This window comes from Podarcis tiliguerta, assembly GCF_965153285.1.
Source record: "Podarcis tiliguerta genome assembly, chromosome: 4".
NCBI lineage: Eukaryota > Metazoa > Chordata > Lepidosauria > Squamata > Lacertidae > Podarcis > Podarcis tiliguerta.
Genome location: NC_139537.1, coordinates 2,329,683 through 2,344,286, shown reverse-complemented (window position 1 = coordinate 2,344,286; position 14,604 = coordinate 2,329,683). Strand labels below are relative to the sequence as shown.

The 14,604-nt window shown below is 44.4% G+C and overlaps 1 protein-coding gene across 3 annotated transcripts in view; it reads left to right on the top strand.

Moving 5' to 3' along the window:
* The window catches only part of LOC310675579 (uncharacterized protein), a 177,929-nt gene extending 166,455 nt beyond the window's left edge, over window positions 1-11,474 (top strand). For 2 of the 3 annotated variants that reach the window (XM_083436468.1, XM_083436470.1), the window contains one exon: window positions 9,123-11,474. In XM_083436468.1, the coding sequence (XP_083292594.1) occupies window positions 9,123-10,315 (1,193 nt within the window). In that variant the 3' untranslated portion in view covers window positions 10,316-11,474. Of the gene's footprint in view, window positions 1-7,493; window positions 7,576-7,857; window positions 7,941-8,058; window positions 8,186-9,122 lie in introns of all 3 variants that reach the window. The other variant, XM_083436469.1, reaches the window with a different exon arrangement.
* Window positions 11,475-14,604: the final 3,130 nt, after the last annotated feature.

Below are 14,604 nucleotides of genomic sequence, written 5' to 3'. Positions count from 1 at the left end.
TTCAGGAAGCTTCTATGTGCCTTCACGTTTCCGTACCATAAGTACGCGTGCCACCCGAACCTATTGTCGAAGCCCTCCAAGTCCAAGATGTCTCTATTTTCCAATCTTATCCAGTCTTTAAGCCACAGTAGGCACGCCGCTTCATAGTATATGCTTAAATCCGGTAGGGAGAAGCCCCCTCTCTCTTTTTTGTCTACCAATATTTTCATTTTTATTCGCTGTCTTTTTCCCTGCCAGATGTATCTTGCTAAGGCTCTTTGCCACTCTTTACACTGTTTTAACCCTTTAAGTATAGGTATAGTTTGGAACAGAAAAAGCATTCTGGGTAGTATGTTCATTTTTATAACCGCTATCCTCCCCAGGAAAGATAGTTTCATTCTCTCCCAAATTTCTAAATCTTTCTTAATGCCCCTCCAGGTGACCTCATAGTTGTCCTTATAAAGGTTAATATTCTTGGTTGTGATCCACACTCCAAGATATTTCACCTTCTTTACTATCTTAATTCCTGTCCTTTGTTCTAAGTCTATATTGTCTTCTTTACTTAAATTTTTGGTCAACATTTCAGTCTCAGGAGAGAGTGGAAAGTAGATAAATTGCTGCCAAGTGGGGATAGAGCAGAGACCTCGGATACAAAGTATGCTGAATACGGTAAAGATATTGAGGCAAGGCACTGATTGAAAACAACGTATTGGATTAGAGAGAAGTGAAAGGAAGCTTTCTGTTCTGCCTGGTTGGAGAGCAAAACGCCAGCGACCGGTTTGGGACTTACAGGCAGGTTGCCTAATTAACTTCATTGCCTGCTATTGTTGGAAGAGGGACTAATTTAATCATTATTGCAGCAGCAAATTTACCTTCCTTACCCCCTTTTTGTTCAACAAAAGACAAAGATTGATATGGACTAAGTGGATGTCTACACCCTCTTTGGTGAGGTATGGGGGGAAAGTCAATGGTTTGGAGGAATTAGATAATATTGTGGTCTCCCACTCCACCATTTGCTACCTACCTCTCTTTCCTCTCCCCTTAAAGAAATATACTTTAATACCAGGAGAAGAAGACGCTCAGAACTAAGACTGAACTTACTGTTATTCCAGAAAGAGACGGGGAATTTCTTTGAAAGGAAAGAAGGCTTAAACAGGATATTCTGCTAGAAACCCCTGTTTTATATGGAAGCTTTTACATCCGTGGAGCACCTCTATACTTGGGACTGCCCCGCCTTCCTGGGCTTGTTTCTAGACTGAGACCTACCCCATATCCAGGTGCTTGAGACTTATTGCAGACTCTTTTCACGCTCCAGAGACTTAATTGTTTCACTTGGTTAGGAGACGCCTTTAGAAGTTTTTGCAAATTTGATATTCAACTACCTCCCATCCCTGCATTTTATACGCTTTTTCCAAACATATTTTCTATACTTTTCGCAGATATAGTGCCTGAGATGTGGGCTTTTCCACCTGCGCCCTCTTCTTCTGTATGTCCCTTCCCCCCCCCCCCACCGCCTTGCACAGTTTCTAGTCTCTTATATCTGTTCTTCATTTTCTTTTCCCCCAGATTTCTCTGCTCTCTTTCGGCTGTTCCATCTCTGTATAATTTCCATTCTTGTATAACTGATTTCCCCTAGTTGGGGAATTAGTAATATCACACGAGCTTAGGTGGTTGGATAATGGTGGAAGAGGAAATTTTATAGAAGAGAAAAGAGGAAAATTCAGCCTTGAAGGGTTAAAATAAGACGTAATCGTGTGGGATAATAACAAGTTGTACTGAGGGGAATTGACGGGAGGAGCAGGGGAATTTGGTGGTCAAAGGGGGGGGTAAGGCTTTTAGCAACAATTCTGTATAATGGATAAAATAAAGAGGGGGGCGGGAAAGCCAGCAGAAAGGAGGCCATCTAGACAAGAAGACGGAAAAGAGGGGAAAGAAATCAAGGACTATGACAGTCTGATGGCTGAAATAAGAAAAGAATTTAAACATAATGAACACAATATCGAGAAAAAGTTATTGGAATTACAGGAAACTTTGGAAAAGAGATTGGAGGGGGTGGTGGGAGAATTGACAGGAAAAGTGAAAGACTTGTCGGCAAAAACTAAAGTAATTGAGGACTGTGAAAAGGGTACAAAAAGATATGAAAGACAGTAGGAAGGATTTGGACAGGACTAGAATGGAAGTTAAGGAGCTAAGTAAGGTACAGGAAGAATTGCTAGATAATATGGCAATGACGCAGATGAGACAGAATCAGCTAAATTTGAAATTTAGAGCGATACCAGAGGAACCAAATGAGAATATTAGATCTAAAATGGTTAAAGAGTTGGCAATTTGGCTAAATATGAAGGAAGAAGAGATATACTACTCACTGGCAAACATCTTTAGGATAAAAACAAAATCGACTAAAGCTAGGAGGAAAAAACTCCCAGGGGATGTATTAGTTATGTTCAATTCGTTGGATATGAGAAATGAAATTTTGAAATTGAGTTACAAATGCTTAAGGTTACAAACTCTGCTAACCTGAAAGAGTTACCTTGAGTTGAGAACTTAGCCCCAGGATGAGAACGGAAATTGTTTGACGGCAGCGCGGCGGCAGCAAGAGGCCCCATTAGCGAAAGCAAGCCTTTAGTTAAGAACAGTTTCAATACTGGAATATAATTTATCTAAAACCCAGGGAAGTATGAGGAGATGGTATCTAAATATATGATTTTTAAATGAAAATGAAAAACATTTCAATATATAACCCAGGAAACGCAAATATATTTTTAAAATAACTCCAAATCTTCAACATCAAGACTGATGGAATGGGAAGGATATAAAACTTACATCAGAGGAAATATTATATCCTTCTCGGCCAACAAGGCCAAGCTACAAAGATTAAAAGAAAATAATCTAAAAATTTCTTTAAAAACACTATGGGGCGATATGGCAAAAAACTCATCTCAGGTTACATATGATAGAATACAACAACAAACATTAGAACTGAATAATATACTAGCTCAAAAAATTGAGTTCAGACTACTAAGACAAATATATTGGGAACAGGGAGAAAGACTCACAAAAATTCTAGAAATCGTCTAAAACAAAAGAAAGTGAACCAAATAATACCTTTAAACAGAAATGAAAATAACATCACAGTGACCTCATCAATTGATATCAATAATGAATTTTTTAAATTCTACAAAAAAATTATATGAAGGGCCAGAAAATATATCAGAGGATGAGGTGGAGCACTTTGTCCCAGGACGAGAATGGAAATCGTGTGCTGGCAGTGCAGTGGCAGCAAGAGGCCCGATTAGCGAAAGCACGTCTCTGGTTAAGAACAGTCTCAGGTTAAGAACAGACCTCCAGAATGAATTAAGTTTGTAACCAGAGGTACCACTGTATGGGTTTCTTTGTATTCAGCACACATGATTGCAGGTGAGACTGAATAAAACACTTCCTAGGAAATTCCCTTTGACTGCTTCTGTATTGTTTCAAATGTGACTTCACTTACAGATAAGAACAAATCATATTTATTACTGACAAATCATACCACAGTCAGCTCATGAATTTTCACCCCAACAAACCCAGCGCTTAGCATGAGCAGCTGCTTTCTTCCCATTTCTTAGGTGAAAAGAACTGATAATGAAAAGGAAGAAGGGAGATAGACCCTTTCCCTCACCCTTTGGGGATCTGGGGGGCTTCATTTCACCCCTTAGTCCTGCTCCTGAAAGCTTGGCAGATGTGGAGTATTTGCTCACACTCTGCCGTGACTTAAAAATGAATCTCCCCCCCCCCCAAAAAAATGGTATTGCAGTCCTAAAAAGTCTCAAGAAAGCAATTCCTGTAGTAGCTGGCATCTTAGAGAGCCCAGTGCCACTCTGCCAACTGTCTCACTCCCAGCTAACTAATCTGGAAAGCTGTCCTGTCATCTCTGCAAGGATTTCAGTGTCCCTTGAATTCACAATTCAGCATTTCTGGAAAGGGAAATGATACACTTTTGTATATTAGCATAACAAGCATGCATAAGAATTATTAGACAGAAAAAGCAGGCACAAGAAAGTATTACTCATTTATGATGAGAATAGGATTTATTTATTATGAACTTCGCTTGGTTCCTCCTTGGCAGCCAGTGCAATGGTTTCAGCAGGGCTAGAACTCAGGACCCGCTGCCTTGAGGGACATCTAAGAGCAGTTGGGCAGGGAAAGGTCTCCCTTGGGAGGTGGTGGACTCTCCTTCCTTGGAGGCTTCTAAGCAGAGATCGGACGGCCATCTGCCATGGATGCTTTAGCTGAGATTCCTACATTGCTGGGGGTTGGACTAGATGACCCTGGGATCCCCTCCTATCTCTCCACTCCGGAATTCTAGGAGGAGCTTCCTTGCCTCCTGCAAAGCCCTTTTCCCTGCAGGCTCTTCCTCTGGTTTCCGGCCAAGGGAGGGAGATGCTCAGAGTCCAGCCAAGAGCCTCACCCCCCAAAGGATATCTGGGCATTGGCGGAGCCGGGGGGGGCAGCTGCCCCCCTAAATGCATAAGGAATAATAGGAATCTGAGGTTCTGCCAAGCGAGAGAGGGCTGAGGTGGAGGGGCTTGGCTTGGCAAGGGTTAAAGGGAACTGAGCTGCCTTCCTAGAGAGGACAGGAAGCAAGGGGGGGCAGGTCCTCCAGAGCCAAGGCCCCTCCCTCCCCACTCCTTTCCTGCTTCGGTGTCTCTCCCGGGATCTGGTGAGTCTCCTCTCTGTCCCCCCCCAGGGTGCAGTGGGGAGACGGGGGGGGGCTCCCAGGGCTGCAGCAGGGGAGGAGGCCTGGGGGGCCTGATCTGCTCCTGCAGGGGGGGGACCCCAAGTCAGGGAGGAGAGGGTCCTGCCAGGGAGGGGCCAGGTCTGCCACGCTCTCCTTCCTGCAGATCAGAGGATCCCTGACTCCCACGAAATCTCCCTTCTTTAAACAAAGGAGTCCCTGGGACTTTAACTCTGTGTGACATCGCTCAGCCTCATTGCACAAAAGAGGGAACTTGTGCAAATGGTTTTCCAAAGCTGGACGAGGAGGTGGACTACCCCCCCCCCCAAAAAAAAAAGGTGGGAGAGAAAGGCCAGGAATAAAGAGAGGGATTCCAGCCCATAGTCTGGCTGCTGCATTGGGGACCAGTTTCCCAGTGTCTCCCAGGGCAGCTCCCCACGGAGGCCACTGCAGCAATCCCCTCGCACCCAGAGCAGGGCATCCCAGGACCACATCCTCTCTGTCCCAAAGGGATTGTTCCTGGAAATGGGCGCTGCTACTCACTGAGGCTCCAGGGACCTTGGCATCAATGGCTGTGTGTGTGTTAAGCTATCTAACTGAATAATAATACTAAATTACCCTCCTAAATTTCAAGGGAGGTGTCTTTGGCCCCGTCCACTTAGCCCTCAGGTGGTTGACCAGATACATTCCTGACCATCGGAGCAAAGAAAAAGGGACCCCACCCCAGGAGTCTGCCTTGAGAGCGGCAGAGAGTTGAAGGGCAAAAAAGGAGACAGAAGCAGGGGAGTGGGGGTGAGAGTGGGGAGCAACTCCTGAGGACCCCCGAGTGAGGACCCCCACTAGAGCCAAGCATCCATTATTCACAAGATACAAATGACTCCCTTGTCAGTCAGTTCTGACTTCATGCAGTGACTGGAAGGCAGAAGAAACCAGGCTGATTCATCTCGCAGAAATCCCTTCCATTGCCTCCACATTCTGCATTGCAATCTTTCTTCTAGGAGAGCTAGAGGCTTCTTCTTCTTCCTCCTCCTCCTCTTCTTCCTCCTCCTATTCCTCCTCCTCTTTCTTCTTCCTCCTCCTCCTCCTCCTCTTCTTCCTCCTCTTTCTTCTCCTTTCTAAAAAGGCCCTTTCTGCCTGGCCTAGGGGTGAGGCCCAGACTCACCCAGCCCTGCTGTGTTAAATATGTATTCTGTAGTTGACCTCCTTTGTAATGTTTTATTTTGATATCTTTAAGAGAATATTTGTTTTCTGTTATGTTGCTTTGACTATGGACTATATATTTGACTTTCTTTATCTTGTTTTATTTCTATTTTATTGATTTTGTGGGATGTGAAACTGCAGTCAAGTACAACATTCCTACAGTGGACACATTAGGGGATGTTTTCTACCACTCAGGAGAAGACTTCCTGTTTCCTCCTGAGCTGGGACAGACTCGAAGAGGGTGCAGTCTGTTGTACTAGCATGGAGGAGCACACGGCCTCCATGTTCTGATCAGTGTGTCTTCTCCATTTTGTTTGTTGCTGTGTGTTTGGGGAAGTGACTCCTTAGTGGCAGTCATTTGGGACTAACTTCTTTATGGAATAGTTCTAGTTGTTATGTAACCTAAGCCTGCCTTCAGGGATATCTGTGAAGGTGAATGAATCTGTGAGTAAACTACTTTTATATTAACATGAATCAGATTATTGTGCTTATTCATTTAAAAGGGATTGGAAGGGATTTTACCAGGAAGGAATCTTTAATAGCAAGACTCAGATGAGTCAGCAACAAGCTGATCGCTGCGTAATCTAAAAAAGGGGGATGTATGGAACTCTGCTTGAATATGGAACTTGCTAGCGCAAGTTAGGAAGGATATCATTAAATCATATATCCCTCTCTGCCTCCCTAATTATCCCCACAGATTTAATATGCTGTAAACCGCTTTGAGATTTTTCTTTAAAATATAAAGTGTTATAGAAATTTAAATAAATAAAATAGCTCATGGTTTGGGCTGTGGTTAAGTCCAGCCCTTGTTCCCCCCAAGACTCATGCATGCTTGCTCAGGGAACCTTTTTCTTCTGATATTAGGCAACTTTTGTAACAGAACAATGTATTTGCTTTGTAGGATTTGCTACAGCTTCTCATTCAGAGAGACAGAACTTGGCAGAAGACCAAAGGCTTCCTTCCGATCTCTCAGGGGCTTCCTGAGAGCACAGATGGATGAGCAAGACTCAGCTGGCCCTGGAAAAGGAAGAGGCCATGCCATTCAAACTGGGAGCAGTGGGGGATTCTGGGAAAACTCTGTGCAGAAGATCCTGGGTGAGGAGGACACCCTTCACTCAGAGGTGCAGAGCCAGCAGTTGAGGCAGTTCTGCTGCCAGACGGCCAAAGGACCCCGAGAGGTTTGCAGCCGACTCTACCACCTTTGCCACCAGTGGCTGAAGCCAGAAAGGCACACGAAAGCTGAGATGCTGGACCTGGTGATCTTGGAGCAGTTCCTGGCTGTCCTTCCACCGGAGATGGAGAGCTGGGTGAGGGACTGTGGAGCGGAGACCAGTTCCCAGGCGGTAGCCCTGGCCGAAGGTTTCCTCCTGAGTCAGGCAGAGGAGAGAAAGCAGGTAAGAGAGACTTTCCTCTGGGTACTCCCAAGGGGCTCCAAACAGGACTGAGAACATCCCATCATGCTCTACTGATGGCTCATATTTTTTTCCTGGGAAGGCATCCTTGGAATGAGATCTATCACCCTTGAAGCTGTTGGCCCTGACATTCAGTTTTTAATCCTTCTCCCCATTCTCTCTTTTGAATCCTTTTTCTTTTTCAGGGAAAGGATCTCTTTGCAGAAATGGGCCAGATTTCTTCTGAGGCAGAGAGGCCTCCGTTGGACACCAGAGAGAGGAAGCTGGGTAAGGAGGGAGGAGGTTTTTCTCCGTTAGGTCTCATTCTGTTTGTTTTCCAACTCATCTGTGGGTTCTTTTCATCTTTTGTTGGGGGAGATAGTGGGACCAAGAGCCCAGAGGAGGGGAGATATATTTTTTCACAACTAACATCTGAAATGTACCCAAACATCCAAATGCACTCAGCAGGCGAGACTTTCTCAAAGGCCCCTGTGTAGTTTGAGATGCACTGATTCACCTGTGGGAGAAGCAGGCACTCTGGGCCTCCCCCTTACCTTTTTTTTCTTGCAGGTGACACAGTGATACTGGCTAGACCTCTTCATCCATCTCTGAATGGGGACAGAAGTGAAGCAGTGGCTGTGGAACCAGATCAGGTCAGGGGAAGCTGCCTTGTGGGGACAGAGGTCAAGCGGTGGAACAATGTCCTAGCTCAAGGAGTGGTGGTGAACAACACTGTTGTCTCAGAGGAGGACATTTCCCTTTTTCTTTTAGGGTCCAGTGTGCTTTGAAGACATAGCTGTTTGTTTCACGGATGAGGAGTGGGAGTTGCTGGATCCTGACCAGAGATCTCTGCATAAGGACGTCATGGAGGAGAATAGTGGGATCGTGACCTCTCTCGGTAAGGCTCCCAGTGGGATCATAATATCTGTTTCTAAATTCAAAACTCCATTATGTGACTAACCTCATATATTTTCACAGAACTCAACAGCGCCCCCTACAACACCAGATATCACAACCCCCAAAATCCTTTAACAGTAAATTACAGTGGTGCCTCTCAAGACGAAAAGAATCCGTTCCGCGAGTCTTTTCGTCTTGCGGTTTTTTCGTCTTGCGAAGCAAGCCCATTAGCGGATTAGCGCTATTAGCGCTATTAGCAGTTTAAGGGCTATTAACGGCTATTAAAGGCTTAAGGGATTAGCGGATTAGCTGCTAAAAGGCTATTAGCAGCTTAGCACTTTAGAAAAAGGGGTTGGGGAGCGAAAAACCCCCTCAAAAATCGCAAGACATTTTCGTCTTGCGAAGCAATCCCATAGAGAAATTCGTCCTGTGAAGCACCTCTGAAAACGGAAAACCCTTTCGTCTTGTGGGTTTTCCGTCTTGCGAGGCATTCGTCTTGCGGGGCACCACTGTACTGTGTTTTTCTGTGAATGTTCTTCCTGCAGTTGCAGCTTATTAAACAAGGATCAGCTGGTCTGAACTCCCCAGACCCTTTTGACTGTAAACTTCAGAGTTGTTAGGGAAGTTGAAGTAGCTTCTGTCAGGTTTTCAGTTTTAGTTTCTCCTCCTGTCGGTCTTTGGTTGTCCAAAGAGAAGACTGACATTGGAAATGGAGGGATGCCATGATGGAGCCAAAGAAAATCCATTCAAGAGAAAAGCCAGGCTTATTGAATCACAGGTTCCGCTAAGGATGTCGGTTGATCCCCCTTAATTAATGCACCCAACCCTTCAGAAAACCATCCATCTAACCCACTTCTGTTATTCCTCTATTACCAGTGTTAACAAGTATTCTTCATTAATTTCTCCCTGAGACGCTAATCCATTACTCTTCATTGCAGATAGTGATGGACTGGAAATCAAGAACAAGGGTGACCATGACAAAATCCCCACAATGGAGAAGCTGAATAAATATCTTGAAAGTGGAAAAAGTTCCTATTCCACTTCCCATCAAGGAAATCCCATTGGGAAGAAACCATATCAGTGTGTGGAATGTGGAAAGAGCTTCAGTACCAGCTTCGATCTCACTAAACATCAAAGAATTCATACAGGGGAGAAACCCTATCAGTGTGTGGAATGTGGAAAAAGCTTCAGCATGAGCTCCCATCTCACATCCCATCAAAGAATTCATACAGGGGAGAAACCCTATCAGTATGTGGAATGTGGAAGGTGTTTCAGTCAGAGAGCCAATCTCACTTCACATCAGAGAATTCATACACGAGAGAAACCATATCAGTGTGTGGAATGTGGAAAGAGCTTCAGTCGCAGCCACCATCTCAATTCCCATCACAGAATTCATACAGGGGAGAAACCCTATCAGTGTGTGGAATGTGGAAAGAGCTTCCGTCACAGCCGCAGTCTCAATTTGCATCAGAGAATTCATACAGGGGAGAAACCCTATCAATGTGTGGAATGTGGAAAGAGCTTCAGTCGCAGCCACAGTCTCACTTCCCATCAAATAATTCATACAGGGGAGAAACCCTATCAGTGCGTGGAATGTGGAAAGAGCTTCAGTCGCAGCCACAGTCTCACTTCCCATCAAAGAATTCATACAGGGGAGAAACCCTATCAATGCTTGGAATGTGGAAAGAGCTTCAGGAAGAGCTCCAATCTCAGTTCCCATCAAAGACTTCATACTGGGGAGAAACCCTATCAGTGTGTGGAATGTGGAAAGAGCTTCAATCAAAAGTCCAATCTCACTTCCCATCAAAGAATTCATACAGGGGAGAAACCCTATCAGTGTGTGGAATGTGGAAAGAGCTTCAATCAAAAGTCCAATCTCACTTACCATCAAATAAATCATACAGGGGAGAAACCCTATCAATGCTTGGAATGTGGAAAGAGCTTCAAGAAGAGCTCCAATCTCAGTCTCCATCAAAGAATTCATACAGGGGAGAAACCCTATCAGTGTGTGGAATGTGGAAAGAGTTTCAGTCAGAGCTCCAATCTCAGTTCCCATCAAAGGATTCATACGAAGAGTGGAAAACCCTTCATTATACAACTCTCAGCGCTAGAGAAAAACACACCACTTTAAACAGGCCTTTGGTTGATTGACATCTAATGCCCTTTTAAAATGTGGTGGGGAGGTGGGGGTTACAGGTTGTGGGCTGTGTGTTTTGTGTTTTCATTGTGTGATTTTATGTTTTAACCGTCCTGAGACCTGTGGGTGTATGGAATGGGAGCCAACTCTTAGAGTCTGAGGGGTCTTTATCCCCCCAATAAGATATGTGAGGGGGCCACCCCCCAGTTCATAGGAATAGCCATTCAAATGGCATGCTTGCACCGCATCCTGTGACTGTTTAACCGAGGCGGGGCTTACTAAACCCCTCCTATATTTTATTCAAGTTGGCACCCCTGCTATAGGGCGCTATAGAAATGAAATAAATATAATAACACCATCTTGGTCGCCTTCATCTGCACATGTTCCAACCTGACAATATCCTTCTTATTATCATCATTTAAAAAAATTATGTGCCCATCATCTGAGGATTTCACGGTGTTTCACAACATAAACAGACAGGTTGAAAGCAGGGCTTTCTCAAAAACAAGTTAAGCCCGATAAATGTCTCTTTTTCATTTCTTTTTTTGGATGCAGTTACAAAGTTTGTTGATCAGGGGACTGCTGTGAACATACTGCATCTTGATTTTAGTAAAGCTGTTGACAAAGTCCCCCGTGATATTTATGTGAAGAAGCTGGTAAAATGAGGCTGAATGAGGTAACTGTTAGGTGTATTTGACTGACCGAACCCAAAGAGGACTCCTTCATGGTTCCTCCTCATCCTGGGGAAAAGTGACAAGAGGGGTGCTGCAGGGTTCTGTCCTGGGCCCGTTGTTGTTCAGCGTCTTTATAAATGACTTGGATGAAGGAACTGAGGAGATGCTCATCACATTTGCGGAGGACACCAAACGGGGAGCGGAGGCCAATGTGGCAGAAGGCAGAATCAGATCAAGGGCAGGAATAGAACCAATTTCTTCTGCCTTGGTCAGACCCCAGCTAGAATAAATACTGTGTTCAATTCTGGGCACCACAATTTAAGAATCTTAACTTTTGTTTGTCAGGGGAGGTGGGGGTTACAGGTTTTGTGTTTTCATATTGTGATTTTATGTTGAAAACATTCTGAGAACTGTGGGTGTCTGGTCATGTGGGATTGCTATGAGGAATTATGAAAAATGAAGCAAGCTACTGTGTCAATGGTGAAAGCAGTGTGGAGCCAGTGTGGTGTAGTGGTTAAGAGCGGTAGTCATGTAATCTGGGTAACCGGGTTCGCGTCTCCACTCCTCCACATGCAGCTGCTGGGTGACCTTGGGCCAGTCACAGTCTCTCAGCCCCACTCACCTCACAGAGTGTTTGTTGTGGGGGAGGAAGGGAAAGGAGAATGTTAGCCGCTTTGAGACTCCTGAAAGGGAGTGAAAGGCGGGATATCAAATCCAAACTCTTCTTCTTCTTCTTCTTGACTGGGTTTGGGACATTGACTTGATTTCTGATCGATCCCACAAGCCTCTTCATCTCTGCCCCATTTTCTCTATGTCTGTCAGTCACGTGTAAAGCATTCTAACACAGACCAGTTGCTTACCAGGCCTCCTGGGTACATAAAAATAGGGAGGTAGCTTTGATGTAGCTTTTGTTAATCTTTAGGTAGATCTTAGGGCCAGGAACAGAGTTCACATGGAGGTGGTCAAATGCCTGTCTTTCCTTTTACTGCTGGGTTTATTACCACCGGGTTTGTTAATTCCTCCTTGGTTCCTGTTTATTTAGCCTAAACATGTATGCATGCTCAAATAGTAAATAGTTCTTTGTAGTTAAGAGGCTTCCTCTGACCTGACTTTGTCCCCACGTGAGGATTTTTTGAAATGCTCAGAGGAAATCTGATTGGTTCTTACAAACGCTGTGTTAAAGTTCTTTTGTTAATAAAAACGACCTGGGCCAGGGAGTGGAATGCGCACTTTCTCCCAGGGTCTTGCTGGTCAGGCCTCGTGTCTATTGTATTAATCAGGGTCCAGTCCGTCCTTTGCCTTCAGAATGCAACAGCAGGGAATAGGAGCCAACTTTTAGAGGATGAGGGGTCTTTGCCCCTTCATAAAATATTTGAGGGGGGGGCACCCCCCAGTTGATAGGCATTGCCATTCAAATGGCATGCATGCACCACATCATGTGAATGATTATGCAAGGAGGGGCTTGCTAAACCCCTTCTATATTTTATTCAAGTTGGCACCCCAGGTATAGGGTGCTATAGAAATTAAATCAATGCATAAATAAAGCAAGACCATCTTGATCGCCTTCATTTGCATATGTTTCGGCTTGTCAATATCATTATTATCATCATTTAAAATAATTATGTGCCCTGTATCTGATTTCACGGTGTTTCAGAACATAAACATACAAGTTGAAAACACGGCTTTCTCAAAAACACGTCAAGCCAGAGAAATCTCTCTTTTTCTTTTTTCTTTTTGGATGGAGTTAGAAAGTTTGTTGATCAGCGGACTGCTGTGGAAATAGTCGCCCGTGATATTTATGTGAGGAACCTGGTGAAATGTTGGTTGAATGAGGTAACTGTTAGGTGGATTTGACTGACCAAACCCAAAGAGGACTCCTTCATGGTTCCTCCTCTTCCTGGGGAAAAGTGACAAGAGGGGTGCTGCAGGGTTCTGTCCTGGGCCCGTTGTTGTTCAACGTCTTTATAAATGACTTGGATGAAGGAACTGAGGAGATGCTCATCACATTTGTGGAGGACACCAAACGGGGAGCGGAGGCCAATGTGGCAGAAGGCAGAATCAGATCAAGGGCAGGAATAGAACCACTTTCTTCTGCCTTGGTCAGGCCCCACCTAGAATATTGTGTTCAATTCTGGGCACCACAATTCAAGAATCTTAAATTTTGTTTGCCCGGGGAAATCAAGAAGGTGGGGGAACACAATCCATATTCCTTTTATAACACGTGGCAAATGTTTATTAAATATATAAATTCTTAAGACTGTTGCAGGAATCCACCCAGCACTCATGGGAAAATGTATCGTGGTCTTTTAGAACAGGCATCCCCAAACTCGGCCCTCCAGATGTTTTGGGACTACAGCTCCCATCATCCCTAGCTAACAGGACCCGTGGTCTTGGATGCTGGGAATTGTAGTCCCAAAACATCTGGAGGGTCAAGTTTGGGGATGCCTGTTTTAGAATAATGAAATGAAACTTTAACACATGACATGCTGAAAGTCTGAAATTCCATCAGGACAAGTTACTTTTTGTTTACTGTTGTAACTATTGCTTTCTGAATATTTATCTTCTGTACCGTGAAGATAAAGAAAAATAATGTTTTTTAAAAAGGAGATGGGGAAGTCATGTGTACTATTCCATCAATCTGCTTGCAGTGTTGAATTTTATTTGGAGACTGTAACTCCCAGTAATTTCACATTATCTGTATGTGTTTCTGTGTGTTCAGCACACATGATTGCAGGTGAGACTGAATAAAACACTTCATCGGAAAAATTAGAAGCATCTAATGTTCCCCGGGCTTTTAGGGCAATGCATGGTGCTTTTGTCTGACACATAAAAATCTGTCTGCTCCCAAAGACTTGTCTGTCTGTCTCTGCACCACAACACTGCTTTGGAACGGTTTCTTTCTGATTGGTGGTTAAAATGACTATTGGTTGGTGCTGGTGCTTGAGGATGATGAAAGGTACTTAACGAACAAAGTTGGGTTTAAAAAAAAAATCCCTACAGCTATGTTTCTCAGGCTAGGCTGGCCATTGTCCTGGTCCCACGCATCTTATGCTGGACTACAAAGCTCTTAACAGCTTCTGATCAGTTTACTTGAAAGATTGCCTTCGCCATGTATTCCCGATTCCACTGCTTAGAGAAAACTGGCACAGTTACCGGTTCCACATAAAACACCTGCACTTGTGAGAAATCAAAATTTTACTGTGGCGACACTACTTTTTCCCGCTTTTCTTTTTGGTGCCTGCAAAAATAAATAAATGTTTGTTCAGGCAAGCCCATCCAGATATTTAAAATGTGGACATGTATTTTAATCTGATTCTTAGCAAACGGTTCATTTGTAATTATTTCTAAATATTTTAAATAGTTGTGTGTATCTTCTTTTACTGATGAAAATAATTCTGTGGGGGGGGGGGTGACACCGGGTACCACCTGAGCTTGCTATGCCTCTGGAGCTGGAGCTGCGGAATTGGTCCTTTTCCCTGCAAGCTGCTCCTCCACTTTCCGGCCAAGGGAGGGAGATGCTCAGAGTCCAACCACAAGGGGATATCTGGGCATTGGCGGAGCCAGGGGGGCAGCTGCCCCCCTAAATGCATAAGGAATAATAGGAATCTG